The sequence below is a fragment of the Coloeus monedula genome, assembly GCF_965178545.1.
Source record: "Coloeus monedula genome assembly, chromosome: 9".
Classification (NCBI taxonomy): domain Eukaryota; kingdom Metazoa; phylum Chordata; class Aves; order Passeriformes; family Corvidae; genus Coloeus; species Coloeus monedula.
In genome coordinates this window covers 13,912,347-13,930,408 of record NC_138789.1, presented here as the reverse complement: position 1 = coordinate 13,930,408, position 18,062 = coordinate 13,912,347, and the positions used below count along the sequence as shown (strand labels likewise).

General features: G+C 38.3%; 1 protein-coding gene across 1 annotated transcript in view; it reads right to left on the bottom strand.

The window, feature by feature from the left end:
• DPYD (dihydropyrimidine dehydrogenase) overlaps positions 1–18,062 on the bottom strand; it is a 348,807-nt gene that overhangs the window by 125,966 nt on the left and 204,779 nt on the right. Inside the window, exon 14 of the mRNA XM_082286925.1 lies at positions 7,704–7,868. Within this exon, the coding sequence (XP_082143051.1) occupies positions 7,704–7,868 (165 nt within the window). The remainder of the gene's footprint in view (positions 1–7,703; positions 7,869–18,062) is intronic.

The following is an 18,062-nucleotide window of genomic DNA, read 5'->3' as shown; positions in this document are numbered from 1 at the left end:
ATGTACATCTGAATCATAAATTGATTGTAAATATCTCACTGAACTTACCATGTTGTCCTATTTTCAGTTACAAATTGCGGTTTCCAGCAACAGATAATGTGCTTTCTTAAAATAAAATTCCCTCAAATTGGTGGCCAGAATATGTATTTCCACTTCTTTGCCAGATTAATAACCGTATTTTTTAAAAACTTAGAATAAAAAATCCCTCAGTGGGAATATTGTGCAGTTGGGATCAAATATTATGACATGTACTGCACAGTCATTTGAACATGCATGATCAGACATTGGGTAAATTTTTAGCAGATTTTCTTGTATTACTGGATTGTCTGAGGTGACCCTCTGGAAATGGAGCAAATCTTAGTGAACTGAAAGCAGCATCTCAATTACAAACTCTTTAGCACATTTTAGACTAGTACAAAATAAAATATATATATATATCAGCTTCAGTTCAAGTAATGTCGTTACATGCTAATCAGGTTGTCAAAATGTGATACAGGAACAGTGGTCCAAAGGCTGAGACAGGACTGGGAGGCAGGGAGGGCTTCTAATCCTGGGTGCCAACCTAACAGCTCCTCTTTGTGCACTGACAGTGTAAATCCACAGGAATGGTTACACAGCTCAGTCCCCTTTCTCCCACATGCACCAGCAGCAGCTCCCTAGGGCAAGCTCACAGTAGTATTTCCCTAGAAAACTTGCCCAGCTTTTAAGAAATCTGTGGCACAGGAATTCCCTGAGTCAGAGGTGATGCTTTCAAATAGCTTTTCCAGTAGGTTTTTCTCAACCTGTATGTACCTCTGGGACTGGCAGTGCCCTGTAAGAATGAGCTCCACAGCTGCCGAGCCATGTGGTGAAGAATCTCCTATCACTCATTTCCACCTATCACCCTTCTGGTTCCAATCCAGAAAGATGTGAATCTCACAGTATATTCAAAATGTGAAGGGGAAAAAAAAAAAAAAGAATCAATACGCTGGCATAGTGATGGGTTTTGCTATGTTTTCTTCCTTTCCTAGAAATTCTGTGTTTGATAAGCTTTATTTCAATGTTATTCAGCATTAAGCTGAGATTTTCATAGTGCTCTCTTACTGTAACCCCAGTATAGTTAGCTTGCTATCACTCACTGTACATATAAATTTATCCCATGTGCATACTACTTTCATTTTTTTTCTGGCAGTTCATTGGCCAGTCACTCAGTAATGCAAGATTCTTCACAACCCTTTTATGTCAGCTCTCATCTTTGTCTCCCTACATTACACACTATTATCAACAAAGTTTACATTCTTAAAATTCTGTCTCTTTTTCAGATTGTTAATAAACATTTTAAATAGCACAGAACACAGTACAGATCCCTAAAGAATTTTTCTGCAGCTCTCTATCCATGGTGAAAATTGACTATTTATTCCTTAACATTGTTTCCTATGTTTAACTGGTTATTTATTCATGTAGGTTTCTTCCTCTAATCTTATGATAACTTAATTACTTTCAAATTCTTCAGAGAAGGACCCTATCAAACACTTCTGGAAACCCAAGCTCACTTTATCATCTGAGTTTCTCTTGATGTCCTCAAAGAACATTTTTTTTTTTAGGCATAACATACTACAAAGGGGATTCTTTACTCTTTGTTTGTTTTCTTTTTACTAGCTCTATTTTTAGAACAGCTTTTACCAATTTGCATTGGATAAAAGATCTCAAGCCTGTAGTTCCCCAGATCTCTCCCAGAAAGGAGATTTTTACATTGACTCCATGTCACTTCTTTGCTACTTTTCAAGCCTGAAGCAGATCTGCTATAGCCAACGTGACTATCAAAACATGCTGGTGACAGATGAGAATTTTCCTGTATTTTCTCATTTTTTTACTAACACCTAAGCCTCAAGGAGTGAAAATTTACACCACCATATTTTTTTAGCTCAGACCCATCTCTATTAATATTCAGGTCATGTGAGACTTAAGCATTTTTTATGTGTTGTGGAAGAGCCTTTCCAGAAAAGTTTCCTTCCTTATAAGCAAATGTGATCTCAAAGACACAATATATCAACATTTCTGTTACCAGACTGCTCTGCTCATTGTGAAAATTGGACTTCTTGCCAAATTCCTCCTTAAACTGAACATGGAAAAAATGCATCCTGCTGGCTCACAAAGAGCTGAACCCGGATCAGGAGCAATGAGGACACCCTCAGGATGGGGAAGAGTGGAAGTTTCCCTGGAACATGCAGAGGTACATTGTCAATGTGTCTGCTGTTCTTTCCGGTCAGCTGTTTTCCTTCTCTTTTCTAAGAAGTGTTTTTCTTTATTGTTTTTCATCCTTCCTTTTTCTGGTGGTGAATGACAAAGAGAAAAAGGGAATGTGGTAATATGCTCTGAGATGTCTTCCTTTCTACCCACTGCAGCAGTCACTGGAACAGAGAAGTTACGGCCGTTCTTGTGCTCCACACTCTCTAGGGCCAAGTGATTTAGTTCCTGGACAAGGCAATCAGTGTGAGTGTCTTATTCCAACCTCACCTTCCCTCTTCAGCTAGGATTTCCTCTGATGTTAAGAAAATGGGCCTGCTTCCAGTTTTCTGTAGTGAAAGGGATCTTTTCCATATGGTGAATTTAACAACTGCTGCGTGGGTTTTTTCACCTCCTACCAAGCATCCATGACGGCTGGCTTTGGGAAGTTTAAGCTGCAGCAATAACAACTTCTGGAGCTTTTTAAACGTGATTTGTGGGCCTGAAATTCAGATAAAGCAACCCAGGTAGCTGTTCTGCACTTCTGGGAGTGTGCGGGCTTCTAGGCAGCCCAGCTTGTGGTTCTCTCCCCTTGTGCTCTGCCCTTCTCAGTTCATGTGGAGAAGCATCTGCACTTTCAGCAAGGATCCTCTGATAAGCCTGAGAATGCACAGCACATACCCTCCCCATTCAGGTGACTCTACACTGCTACCAAGTGAGGTCCCCATGGACATGGCCCTACCTGATTGTTTAGAAATGTTTTAGTCCAAGTTTGTAGATACTGAGCTTGTCAAGAAGCACGCGATTTATCATACAGTAGGTATTTGGAGTAGAAAGTATCATTTCTCTGTGATGGAAAGGTAAAGCTATCTATACTAGCCCTAGGAAGAGCAAAACTATTACTTTTTATAACCCGAAGCAAGTCCATGACCGGTATTGCAAAATGCAAATACTATGTACAACATCCCACAGGCCTCTAAATATCCATTAAAAGCAAAAGCTATAATAATACCTGCAAAATTAAACAAATTATTCCGAATACCTCTAGTGAGAAATCCAACTTTGACCTTCTCACAGTAAAACTGTGAGGTCTATGATTCCTCTGTATCTTAAAAAGTTTTCTACCTAATGTCCCTTAATTTTAAGTCTCAAAGGAGATCTACAGCAATTTTAGATATTCTGGTCAATTCCTCTCAGTAACCAGATGACAGGGTCTACTATTAGTGCAGACTTAGCAAGGAAAAAGGTTTATATAAACAGATAAATGCTGGTCCCAGTTTATAGACAAAACCCGTTCTTAAAACCCAAGCAGGTCCAACATATAAGATTGAAATATAGGACACCACTTCAGGGATCACACTGGCAAACCCATTAAACCTCCCCATGTAAACTATCCAAATAACTGTTGCAAGCCTATTTCTATTCACCTTATAACTTCATATTTTTCAACATTGCATGTTTCTGCACCAAAATTTATTTATAGGAGCAATGCACTCATATATGCCTGTTAAGACTGCATTTTTCTTCCTCTGTAGCCCCTTATCTTAAACCAAGAACACACAAACACCAAATCCAAACAAAACCAGCAGCCTTATTTCATACTTCTGTAGTAGAAAAAAAAATCATAATATAACAACTTATTACACCATTCCAAGAGATTAAAAAAAACCCCAAACAAATCCAAAAAATCAAAAGCCAACAAAACCCCCACAATGCTACAAAGAAGTTGGTTACCAGCCTGGGATCCAGAGATCTATTCTCACACACTCTCTAGCATGGCTACTCCCAACAGGTGCTCCTGGGACATTCTGAACAAAATGTTGAACAAAAATACATCTTTAACAGTTTCAGCCTTGAAAAGCTGCTCTCTGCTGAGTAACTGTCAGAGAGACTGTCAGCAACATTCTGCAAGCAGCAGAACAAACATTAAGACAAGAGTTTTCAGCTTAGTTTGGGGGTCCATGAGTACTAATGTTTCTAGCAGAAGAGGTTTCTCAATTCAACGCATCATGACACTGCTATCTGAATCACAGATTCAGTGTCACAGCTGACAATCTGGTATCCTATGTACATTCCCTAGAGTCATGCAGAAGATCAAACTAATTTGTGTTGAGCTAGGAGGCCAAAAACTTACTTTTAAGACTTCAGTATACTAACATAGAAATATTAAAAAAATATTCAATTTGGCATCTTCTTCCAAGATCCCAGTTCTTTCTTGTGGTACAAAGTTCTCAGAAATTTTCTTCTTTGTGATGGACTTCTCTTAGTCTGGTAGGGAATGACATTTCCCCTTCAATCTATTTTATGAAGTGTCCTGTCAAAGCCCTTATTTGTATTGCTGTGACCTCCTGCGCATACTCAGACCCAAACTAATTTGCATATTGAGGTTTTTAATTAAGGGTAATGCCCTTATTACCATCTACAGGGCACCAATTACAGGAAGGTGTAGAAAGACTACTTAGCAACTGTGTTCATCACCCTCTAAGTGAAACCTTGGTACACATTTTCTGCAGAGAAGTATTTTACTATTTTCAAACCTTGCTCTTCTCAAGCTTGTTCTCCTCAGTGCAAACACTAAAGAGATTACAGCTCCTTGCTTTACCAGCTCACCAAGACATACTGCCACCACCAGTATTCACAGTTCCCAGCACAGATAATGGCCAGATTGTAGCTATTGTCAAGTATGTGAATATAAGATTTTAGCAGTAAGTTCTCCCCCCAGGCTTTTAATCTTTCTTTTTTTAACTTTCTCAGCCACTTCCCAATGATTAAATTTTGTAGACATTTGCTAATGTAAAACTGATTGTTTTTTTCCCCGCACAGTTTTCATTCCTGTTCATATCATTAGGTGAGTTCTACTCAGCTTAATTCGTATTTCCTAGGTAAATTAATTTCTTGAATATGCCATAAACTGTCATTTTTCCAGACACATTTTGGCTGAAAAGTACACCAACACACCACATAATCAGGTATCTCCTTGGTGAATAAAATATGAAAGTGGGACTTGTTGTGACATTAGTGTTAGTTCTTTTACCCCACTAACTAAAGCACTTTAACCACTGCGCATCCCAGTTATGGCCTAGTCATGAACTGACAACTTCATGCATTTCACACATGTGGTAGGGTGACCCCAGTAAGCAGCTTTTGATAATACTTCACCAGCTAACATAAAAAATCCAGACACCTTCTGCTTTTTCCTCTGCTTGGACCCTTATTTTATTCACTGCCAGTGGAACTGAAGCAAGTTCCTGGTGGTGGCAGCTTTTCCCTCATCCACTTGAAGTGGATTTGGGGTTGAAGGGAGAAGCTAATAGGAGACCAGGAAAAACCACCAGGCAGAGAATATTTGCAAGCCACAAGCAAGAATCAGGAGACAGAAGAAACAAAGAATGAGGCTACCCACTACAGAGGTGGAGACAGCACAAGGGAGATGCTAGTTCCTGATTTATAGAGGCAACACGTCACAGTTAAGTGACATTGCCCACTGAGCTGTGACTGGTGGTCCTCTTTTGCATAACCCATTGCAAAATTCAGTTTACATCCTAGCCTCTGTTGGGGGAATTTAGCTGCCCTTTATGGTTTGCTTCTTCCCAATGGCACAAGACAGAATGCTGTTGTGGGATCATCTTCTAGTGAGGTGCCTATTTTGCTCACATCCTTTTCATCTGTAACATAAATCTTACTCTAACTAACTTGTATTTCACAGTAAAAGTAATTATGTGTAAGTTCTGATTGGCTTTTAAAATTTGCCTTAGTAAGATAAGTTTTTTTTACTGCAATCACTTGTATCCTCATCTGTTTGGCCTTCATTTGAGCAGAAAATGTCATTCTTTGGTTGTTAATTAAGTTCACGCGAACAGTTCTCAGAAACTGGTTTTGGTTTTAACAAAACACACAAAGCTAAAAAAGCCTTTCTAGAGGAGTGAACAGCAATTGGGTGAAGAAAATTCTGCAAGCTGTAATTATATAGAATATCTCAAAATAAACACCAAGAGACTTCTCCTCAGTGAACAAAATTCTGTTTTCAGTTAGCAACAAATTTACCATTATAATTATATGACAGTTCTTAGATGAGTTCACAGGCGTGTTTTAAAAATCCCTGTAAGCAATGCCAAGGTCTACTGCTGGGTGCTGCTTCCCCTATGCCCACGCAGGTGTTACCAGCCTCAAAGATGCCACAGTAGCAGCCATAGTCAATGTGCAGAAACAGAATTCACATTCTCAAAGTAATAAATCACATATAATGAGGGATGATCAGAGGATGTTCACCCCAGGAACTCTGGAAGAGTGGGACTCCCTCATCCTACACACAATGCTAGGTCTCAGAAAATTCAAATCTTCCTTTTGAAATGCTGCTAGTGCTTTTCCTCACAGAAGAGAATGGTTTGATCTCAAGCATAAAGTGTTGTGAGGGATTTTTGGTGAAGACTGCAGTGGGATAGCATTCCCACAGCAGAAATGGCCAACAGTCTGCCTGCATGCAATACTCAGGACTTTCACTTAAAGGATGTTAAAATCAAAATCAGGGAATGGGATATTAGCTTTTGGTTCATGCTTTCATTATGATGAAGCTCAGTCACAGTTAATAAAATGACAAGAATCTCAGCAGAGAAACACAGTCCATCCACAGTGAAGTAGGATATTAAACATGCATTACTTTTACTATCGATATGAAATGTTTAAACACTTTTATACTTGCTGATGTGCACATTTAAACACCAGGAATAAGAAAAAACCCTTGATTATCTTCACATCATAATATATTTAGGAATGTTCACTTATTTTGCTTATAGCTGAACCATGGAGGTAATAACTTCAAGACAGAAGACATGCAGGCTCTGGGATTTCAAGTTCTATCCATTCAAGATGACTGAGGAGAATTTTACTTTCTACCTCGTCGTCCTTATTCACAAGACCAGTAGCTGAAAACCATTTATGCCAGCTAGCTGGTGTCATTGCTCCCAACCATGATTACTGTCTTTGAGACAGATACTCCCCAGAGCCAAACAAGCTCTAACAAAACTCTATCCTTGTAGTGAAGTTAACTTTAAGTATTGGGGTTTTTTCACCAAGAGCACTCAATTGCTTATAAAAATCCCATAAGCATCTTACACATCTGGATTAAGAATGAAAAGAACACATTCATTTCATGATCAAATTCAATTCACAGTAACAAATCTTATTATAAATTATATATGATCTTAAATACAAAATTATTCACAACAGAAATGCCAAGCATCCACACTGGATCAACTCTTTTCCTTGATAGTATCTATTTGAAACTAAACACCAGCCTAACTAAAAAATCATGATTGTCCTCTATGTAACAGCAATTTCACAGAATTTTCTATCTAAATAATATTTGGATGGGCTTTTCTGGTTTTTAACAATGTACCTGTATGTCAGTAAAGCAATTTGCATTCTATGTGTTTCCACAGATCTGTAAACTAGAGATTCCAAGTAAGTATGTTGCATCTTTATGACTGAGTGGCACTTACGTGGTTTGGAAAGTCAGCCTTCAGTTCAGTAATGCTTTTACACCAATATGCTGCTGTTTTCTCGCTGATCAGTTCAATGTTTAGGAAAGAGCCTTGGCCTGGGCCATACAGAGGACCTGAAGTAGTTCCACGCACAATCCTTGGAGAAACATTGGTCACAATATCCTGCAAAACAGCAAATTCTTTTAGACGGATTTTGCAAAGTGAGGCGTGTGTTGATGATACATATTATGTAATATAAGCTAAAATGTAACAGGTATGTTAAAGATCTACTACTATTATGAGTAAAAGCTACAACTGTTGGGCAGTTCCCCAAATTAGCAGATTCTCCAATTAAATTCTTTACATCGGGGGAGAAAAATGTTTGCTCTGTGTGTGAAATGGTATGATAACCATGAAGAAAATGCCAATATGGTATACCTAAGAACAGCCATACAAAATATCATTCAAATAGTGCCTCTGTGCTGGGCATACAAGACCTCGTGTAGAAACCTGTGTGGGCCTCAGTCTATTGCCCCCAAAGGCGATCAAAGTTCATGTCTTACACTCACAGGTGAAGCTCAGAGAGGTGCAGCTCACCAGCCTCTCTGCTGCAAAGGCAGGGCCCAGGCACGAGCAAAAGTACACCAATACATCAAACTTCTCAAGTAAAACCATGTGATTAAAAGAGATAAAAATCAAAACATAAAACACAAAAATACTGAAAATAAAGATTAGTATTGTAAAGTATGACATTTCTGAAGGTCAATGTGAGGTTAGCAAACAATTTTGAAACATACAGTAAACACACAAAATGTTGACTTGTTTAGTAGTCCTAATTAAGCTACGATGTCACCAGATCTATATTAACAAAGAACCGTAAATTCTGACATTACTTAAAACTAAAGAGAAACATAGATGGCAAAATGTTCCTTTTGCCAATTTCCAATTAAAAATAATTTTGAGTAAAGGTCATTTATTTACAAACGTATCAGAATTATTTGTTTAAGTACCCCTCCTAACCATCTTGTCATTTTTAGTGAGATAACATGAACCTCTATTAGTATATAGCAATTAAGGTAAATTTACATATTTTAATTAAGAAGCATCCCATATAAAACAATTAGGGTAATAGGCATACTAACTGGATTTCATAACATTTGGACGTTTTTCCAGCTAGATAGACAGGAAACCTTAATTAGCATTAATTAGCACTGATCTGCATATGTTTGATAAGGCATACCCTTGCCACAAAAGATTATTTATTCCTGAATCTGCCAAATGCTGCAGTTACAGAGGATAAAGGGACTTTTCTTCACATTGTATGTAAATTTGAGGCAATCTTAATTTGCTTATAAAATTGAATTAATAAAGTTGAATTATTATACAGTAAATACGCACTAATATTTTATATTGATAGATAATTATATGTCCATTTTCACATGTAAAAATCATACAAGGTAATCTCACCAGTTCATCTATTTTCAGACCTAGTAAGTCTGGAACATGGACCCTACATTAATGCCCAATTTTCCTATTATAATATTTTCCCTTCATTGCAAAAGCTTCACCTCCTTCTCAACAGTTGAGTTATATTTTCAGAAAAAAATAATTCAGAACACTTTCTGAATTTATGCAAACCAAAACCATACAGAAAAATGCACTTCCCTCGCTCCCTAAACAAATTACAAAAATTGAAGTTTATGCAGAAGAACCATTTACATCAGTTTGCTCCACATTATCCTCTTGAGCATTTTGCTTCTTTTAAATTGCCTCAGAGGAGCTTGTGCTTTGACTTCATCCTAGAAAGCTGTTCATGCACACTGGCCACCACCTCCTGTGAGGAAACACGCAGCCGGTGACTGGCAGTGCGACCTGAGTCCTTCAGGCACAGGGTGCACGTGGGCACGTGCAGCTGGCAGTGGCCTTGACCATGCTGCAAGCAACCACGGGCTGCCTTCTCCCCTGCTCCAGAGCAGTCAGCAGCTACATAGCCACTGTAGCATGGCACTAAGCCTGAGCTAACAGCCTGTCTGCTGGTGGGAATAAACTCCTGGGTTTAGTGCAAATTATGATCATGTGCGTGGTCTGACTTCCATTTTGCGGCTCGCTTGTGTGCATGTTTGTCAGATAATGCTTAGAGCCACTGATAGTACCGTTTGTTATCTCACTCTGCACAAGCCTTGGTGTTCTTCCACTCACTTTCATTTTACTATAGGTAAGAATTCAAAGACTGAGATACTACTGCCTAGATTATACCTCTTGTGGTCCTCTCTCTAAGCCTCTGTCTGCCTCCATGCAAAAGCACTCTGAAGTTTTCCTGTCTGCCTTGGCTCTCCAGGCAATCTCTTCTCCCTTCTATAGAGACCCCTGCACAGACCCTGCAACTGCTGCTGAAGCCACATGGCTTTGACACACTCTTTCCCAGAACTCAGTTATAGTCAACATCTGAGTGACAACTTCTCTCTCCAGGATCCCATAGAGTTGAATCAGAGAATGCACAGACTTTGCAAACTGTCTCAAAAGCAGACATTCTTCACTTTAATGACCACAAGAGATACACAGAGCTATGTGAAATAGTAAACACACATACATCTCTCTGCCTACATTTCCTCACTGCTGAATTTTCCTTGAGATTTTGTGAGATCCCTTTTGGTGCTCAGGGACCTTTCTCCTCCCATTCCCCAGCAGCACAGACATCGGTTTCTTCCAACAAAGAAGCAGCTTCACTGCCTCCCTACTGCCTCTGTGTCACAAGACCTCTTTGGTGTGTCCATGCATCACTTTATCTTTCCTGACCAAGCTGTTTCTGCTTCCAAAAATCCTTCCTGGCTTTGAAATCCAAACATTACCACCTGGCTGCTTTTTCTTGGCTCCTCCCGGGAGGAATATGGTGTCCTTATTTAAGATCTCGTTCCTCATTTGCCCCTCATAGTTAAGAGTTAAACTAGATGGAAAGAGTCTGTAATGACTGACACTCTGGCACTCCTCCTGTCTCTCGTTAGCACATGACAGCCCCAGACACTGGGAGACTCACAGTTCATGGAAACAAAATGGAATTTATAACTTATGTGATCATTCACAGAATCTGTCTATGTACGTACAGAATAAAATCACACAAGTGACAGAATAGAAAATTGTCTCTTTGAGATGAGTGTAAAATACCTACACTTGAGGAACTTGCCTTACCAACCTCTTCATCTTTTGTCTCCTGCCACAGCTATGAGAAAGCTGAACAAGGAAAGAGTTGGGCAAAGGAGCTATTGGCTGGGCTTAGCCAACTTCATGGCCCTTGATCTTAGGAATGAATTTTACACGGTACCACAGGTACTGTGTTTCACTAAAACAGGAAATTCTGGTGGCTAGCCAATCGCTATTGCTGTCTCCAAAACCAGCAGATAAGGGCAGAGCAGCTGAAGTAGGCCTTGTGCTCCAGTCCACGGGGTTTGTGACAAACCACCTGCTGGTGTTTTAATTGAACACTGACTTCTTCTGTTTGTAGGAATTGTGAGGCCAAATGCTGGCACTGATAATTCCTTTTCTTTTCTGAAACGCCAGATTTTCCTTTTATCCCGACTATGCACACAACCCTTTTATTGTTAATAAAAATTACTGTGTGCCTAAAAAGCCACAACAGAACTGACATAAGAAGCCTGACAAGAAGTACTTCAGGGTTTGAACCTCAAAACTTTATCGGTTCTAAACAAAGAGATGATCTGAGCAATGAGCTGGTCTGATTCCTGCATGCAGATGAGAGAGGTCCACATACAGGAATAGAAGAATGTCCCCAGTGCCCAAAACAAATCAAGGATCTAACTCCCCCATTCAATGAAGACAATGTATGGTCCTTGAGAAAAACAGCACTTTCACATACTCTGAAGACCAAGGACAGAAGACTTTTAACAAAGAGCTAGGGGAGAACAAAGCTTCTATCTTTCCACACTAAAAAACAAAGCCATGGGGGGGGAAAAAAAAAAGAAAAAAAAAAAAGAATAAAAAATAATTGGTAAAGATAACAGAAAATACCACATAAAATTACTCTCTTTCATGGGGAAGTATTGAAATATTGAAATTCAATGTGGATTTGGGGATTAAGGAAACTGTATTCAGTACTAGATTACAGCAAAACAACCTGTGTTTGGGGTTAATGTAAAAGAAGAGAAACAGTGACAACAAATAGAATCAAGGGCCAACCGTGAATCATGAATACTTCAGTTACTGAATTTCTTTCATTGCCTCAAAAGCTTATTCATTTCTCCAGGAGAGTACTGCAGAAACAATCACACTAATCCTGCAAATACCTCTAGTTCAGGACATCACCAAAGAAAGTGGTGTGACAAAGATAAAAGCGCTAATATCCTGCTGCTTTTTGGATTCCCCTCTTCTGCGTATGACCAATTCTGGTATTCTAGTAACCTGAGACTGAGTTAATTTGCATTACACATATATTTCTGTTCCTGTTGATTAATTAATTAACACACTGAAAAGACGACCCAAGGCATTGATCAGGCCCCATTTGCTCTAATAATCTCTGAACTCTGCAATCAGATCATTGAATTCTAAACTACTTAAGTCTAATGGGCTGGGAGATTTGAGGCAACATTTTAAAGATAAAGTCCAGACACTGAGCAGCTTTTAGTCAGCTAAATTTAAATAAGGGCATGTATCAATATATCAGTCCCTACCTTACTAGTAATTCTGAAATTTGTTTTGCTTCACACTGTCTACATTTGCAATTGGTAATTGCCACAGATTTTTGTGTTGTAAAATTGCAACCATGCTGTCTATAATGACCAATGAAAGCAGGACTGCAGGGGCATTTCAAGTTTTAGGGCATCCAAAGGGTTGTTGGGCGCAGTGCTAGATCATGCGATAAGTACATCCATTGTGTGTTTCTCCTAAACCAATCAGCAGAGAAATAATTCACATTGTGAATATTAACATTGTCATCTGAGGGCATGGAAGTTAATGACACGTAGAAATTAATCAAGCCATTCGCCTCTCTCTCAGAATTATTGTTTTAAGGGAACCAAGAAGATAGCACTTCATTAACTGAGTTCACTTTTTATTTCATAATCATGTCCCTCAGAAACTAAAAAAAAAAAAAAGGGCAAAAAAAAAAAGTATTTGGAGAAAAGCGCGTTAAGAGGCCAGTTGCAGAAAAGCAGTCTCCCAAGAGGTATGCCACCTCATGCCTGTTCAGTTGATGTAGTTATACTAGGCAAATACAATAAAAGATATATAACAAAAATAACCAAGAGAATAAATCTGTATGATTTTTCCTATCAAAGTTCTAATGTGTTTCTATTGATTTGCAGAGCTCAAAACATTCTTTTTCTGACCAATTTTTTTCAAAATATTTCAGCTAACAGTACGTTAATGAACGCTTGAAATAACAGGGTTGCTGTGGGGGAAAGAGGGGTAAAATTAAAGAAAACTGGAAAGTTACAAAAATTGCAGTTAATGTACATGCTAAGGGGGATGAAACGGAATATGGAGAGGAGTGGAAAATTAGAGACACAGTTATAACAGTATGGAAAATTATAGGGAGAAAATGTGGTTGCTACTTCCTGGATGGAATGCAGTCAACATACCCAACTTCTCACACACAATACATGCTCCACCCAAACATAAAAAATAGTATAAAAGTAAGTTAAAATGGGGAGAAGATAGGGAAGACTCCATCACACCTTCAGCTGAAGGGAGCCATCTTCTCACCTGTAGGGATGCCTATTGGGTAAGAACTGTACTTTTATGTACACTGATTATCTCAAGCTAGCTTTTGTTAGGAATTAGAGCTTATCCATATATTGCTTTGAATACAATCTTGCAGCCAGATACTATCACCAGCCATCTTTGAACTTTAACCTGTCACAATCTTCTATTACATTAATAAAGAATGCTATTCTGTAAACTGTTAGTGGGAGTTCTTCAAGGGCGCTGGCAGCTGCTGGCAGTGGGTCATATACTCAATTGTGGAGCCCCAGGAAGGGCTGTCTCTCATGCTGTCAGTGTGTGACCCTGAACATGTCAGTGGAGCTGCCCTCTGATCCAGTGACTGCTCAGTGAAGGGTCCCCGTAATGGGACACTGACAGACTGGGCAGGCACAAGGCTGTCAGCTTTCCTGGGACACTGACAGACTAATCAAAACACAAAGGGGTTGAGAAAAATCACCCCTTTCACATGACAGTTGTTTAAGAGAACACCTGGGCATTTTTATTCTGGATATGGAAAGAAAATAAATTAATTGTAGCTTTAATTAATATATTAAGCAACTGTACAACTATTCACTCCTGAAATACAGCTGTTCTGCAATGTAAATGGCTGACGCACAATTAAGGTTTCAAATAAGATTTTTGGATTTTAAAAATACATTTAATCATACTATAACAGGTGCTTTCTTCACTCTGAGAGACACAGAGAACTTGCCTTGCAGCACTGACCCCCAAAGTCAATGAAAGTCACTTCATACTTCAAATTAAGCTTTTCTCAGCTTTAACATATGAAAGCAGATAGGAATTAGTGACCATTGTCAGTTTCTTTTCATTAGTATGAGAAAAAAAGATTAAACACAATGAGCAGATTACTATTTCTAACAAAGTTAATTTATTTGACCTTTCTTTCTTCTAGGAAAGGAGGGCGTTATACTTGCCAAGTGGAGTATGTATCTGTACGTTCCTGGGGCTGCTGCTCACTAAACGTCAATGTGAGCACCAAAGCAGCCGCAATGGCCTCTTTGTGAAGGAGAGATCTAAATAAATACCTTATTACGGTAATTTTAGTCCAGTATGTCAAAACAGCACACCTGAAGTTAGTACACAGTAAACTGCAATGTGAAAAACCAGCTCAAACGTAAGTTTCTACCTTACTATGTTCAATACACCACCTTCTTTAACTGAATAACAAAGTACAGTAGCTGAAATATGCAGTTATTTAACCAAATTATGATGTGCTTTTCTCTCCAACATTTCAAATATATATCCAAAAGGTTGTATAGACTTCAAAATCTAGTGTGTGTGAAATGTTTTTAGAGCTTATTTTCTAAATGCTTTAATCAACCCCCCAACATCAAGATTCAGTTTTCCCTAATTACAGTAGAACTTTGTTACAATTTCACCTACATGAAAATATGGAGGAGACATTGCCTTTTTCTGCCTAATATCGCAGTGAAAGCATTCTGGAAATCTGGCTCACTGCTGTTTGCACACCCTCATAGATACGAATGGCATCACAGACTTATGTCCTCGTAATTCCCTGCCAACTCTCACTCAAGGTCTTGTGATGATTTGCCTCTTCTGTGACTCAGCTGTCTAGCCAGACTGTGTCTAGTATCACCCCTTCTGGAGTTTTAACCATCCACAAAAGGCAAGTGAAACCTGAAGCAACAATACCACTGCACACAGCACTGTTCCTATACAACCTTCCTGACTGCTTCTTCCCCTCCATCAGAACTGAGACATACTACATCTCTGCAGGGTTTCTTTCATGAGGCCCAAAGCAATGACTTGCTCTCCTGAATTTCCCCAAGTCAGATTTTTTTTCCAGCTGAACTGGAAGATAAATGCTCAGCAAGGACCTCTACAAACACAAAACCATTCCAACAGTTACAACTGTGAAGACCTGATCTAGTAGAGCAGGATTTTTGCAAAACATGGGAAGATTTAGTGGCTCATGGAGAAAGGCAGGAAAATTTGCTTATGATTTCTGCCCAAGGAGGTTTGATGTAGCCACTGGCAGGCACCTTCCAGTGCACAAACCACTGCTATGTTGCACGCAATGCTGCCTGTTGAATTTGTAACACCTGCATTCAGCATTTTTTTAGTGAGACTTTATTCTTCCCATATGAGCACAAAACCTCATCCATGTTGCTTCCTCACTCTCTCCTTCTTTTCCCCTCAGTGCACACAGAGGCATTTTTTAAAAATGAAAGCCACCTTGACAGAAAAACTTATCTCAGAACTTCCCACCATGCAGAAACTGCTCTAATCTCTCCACCACCAGCTATGAGAAATAAAGTACCATAAAGACACCTCTTTTTTTTCATTGCTTTGTCTACACCTAGCCCTCCCTCTCCTCTTCATTGCTCTCCTTTTCTTGAAGACAGATAGTATATCACGATAATATGATGCAAATAATTATTTTTAAGTTATTTCACCAAAATAAGAACTGAATTTAAAAATATATTACTTCCTCAGCCTTCCAGCATTTTTCACATTGTTGATTTAAAGCATAAGTGTTCTGATCTCTCCACCAGTTCGGAACACATCTTGAAAAGGAACCTTGCTGTAACTTACAAATTGTGCTTCTGCAGCTTTTACATACAAGATCTATTATGCTACAGAGGGGAAAAGGATACCTTAAAAATATTCTTATCTGTCTTTTGATGTCTGTCCTGTGTTTGCAAAGATGAAAGTACCCAAATCTGTACTTATATTTCAGAAGTCTGGAACACAAACAGTGCTTGTAAATCTTCCTTAATATCCTACTTTATTTCTTGACTGAATAAGCTGAGTTATGCATACTATTTTTTAAAAATAATAGACCATTACCACATAAATGCTTTTACAACATTAAACTATTGCATTTGTGTTTATTAAACCAATTTAACACTACAGCCTCAGTGAGTAAGCTGGCTTTCCAAATCACTAAGTTAGCACAGAAAACTGCAGCCCCTCAAGGGAAAAAGCAGAGCGTCAGGACTTTGGAGAAAAACTGCTGAACCACTCATATTGTGTGAAAGACAAATGACAAGTAAGAGGTTTAGTTACCACATATTTGATGTTTTTCTATACTGTCTCATTAGTGCTTTAAGATTTAACCATGAGAACGCATGAGAAACTTCAAAATTTACAGACACCGAACTTCATTTCTACCTAAGCTGTTATCACTGCTGCTTGCTCAGCACACCTTCCTTACTAATGCAATTCCCAGACAGAAGGCCTTCAGTACGATAACTTGTGATGAAGACAGCAAAATCCCAAGCTCTTTAGATAATCTTACTAGATCAGTGTATTAAAAAAAAAAAAAATTTGCTCTCTTTACCTGAGAATAATTGTGGAACAATCCCATCCCCACTGTAAGTCAAACAGAAATGGTTTGCTGCCCTTGCTTAAAACAACAGCTATCCCCCAAACTTTGGTCATTCAGACATGACAGTTCATCTAGAAGTTGCAATATTATAAACTTAAGCTTCCTAAAACAATAAAACAGGAGGTTCAAATACAATACAAATTATGAGCAGAAGTAAAAAAAATTAGAATAAAAAATATAATATTTATGTCAAATCTACAAATTTTTTCTAGTTGAGTTGTATATTTCATAAGAAAATGAAGTATTTGATCTTTGCTGACAATTACATTTGCTTGAGTGGTTTCAAGACACCCCACTTTTTACAACACAAGGCCACATTGCTTTAAAATTAAAGCATTTAATTTTTTTCTCTTTTTTTACATATTTGCTTGTTTTCTAGGCATTAGAATATAAGGGCACTTTTACTGTAATTACAAAAGATAATTTTTAAAATGTATTATTTCCTACAGCACTTTGTCTTGACAAACAATTACTAGATATCACATTCAACAGAATACAAAAAGCAATTTCTATCACAAGGTTAAAATTAGTCTTTGAACAAAAGATGCTTTCAAAGCAAATCCAAATTCTCATCAGCTTTATATCAGTTTCTCTGTGAGAGACAGAGAAGTGAGGGATGGAAAGAAGAGAAAGAAAAAAAAACCCTGAAGGACATTTGAAAAATTTCCTGCTAATGTTCAGTGTGAGCACACATTTTATCTGCTTTCTGATAAAGGTCTAAGCAGAAGGACATGATTAAATTTCTGCTGTCAAACTGTATTGTGGTCAAAAACTACACCCATCAAAGAAGAGAGAAGTAGAACTTACAGTTCTTGCAAGAAAGTTGTATCTGTATGCAGATATTCACTTTTGGATCTGTTTTTGCAGTTCGGGGTTATTGGTTGGACTTGATGATCCCAAGGGTCTTTGCCAACCTAAATGATTCTATGATTGTTGAGTCTTGGTGTTTTGATACAGAAAACTACCTAATCAACAAATGGTTGCTTTAGCTGACTGATGAGAAAAACGTTCAGTAATTGCCTTAAAACATTAATTAATTTTCAGTAAGAGGTCACAAGAACAGAAAACTACAATGCAAATGATGCAATGCTAACCATTTGAGGAGAAGAGAATGGAATAAAATAGCAGTACATGGGTAAATAAAATACCTGCACTGATTGCAACTTTTGATCTGTATCCCAAACTGAAATTTCTGTGCCATGGCTTTTAAGGACCTATGTACCTTCACAAAGGTGGAAAATTAATGCATAATAACTGAAATACAGTACTTCAGTCTATAATGCTTACCC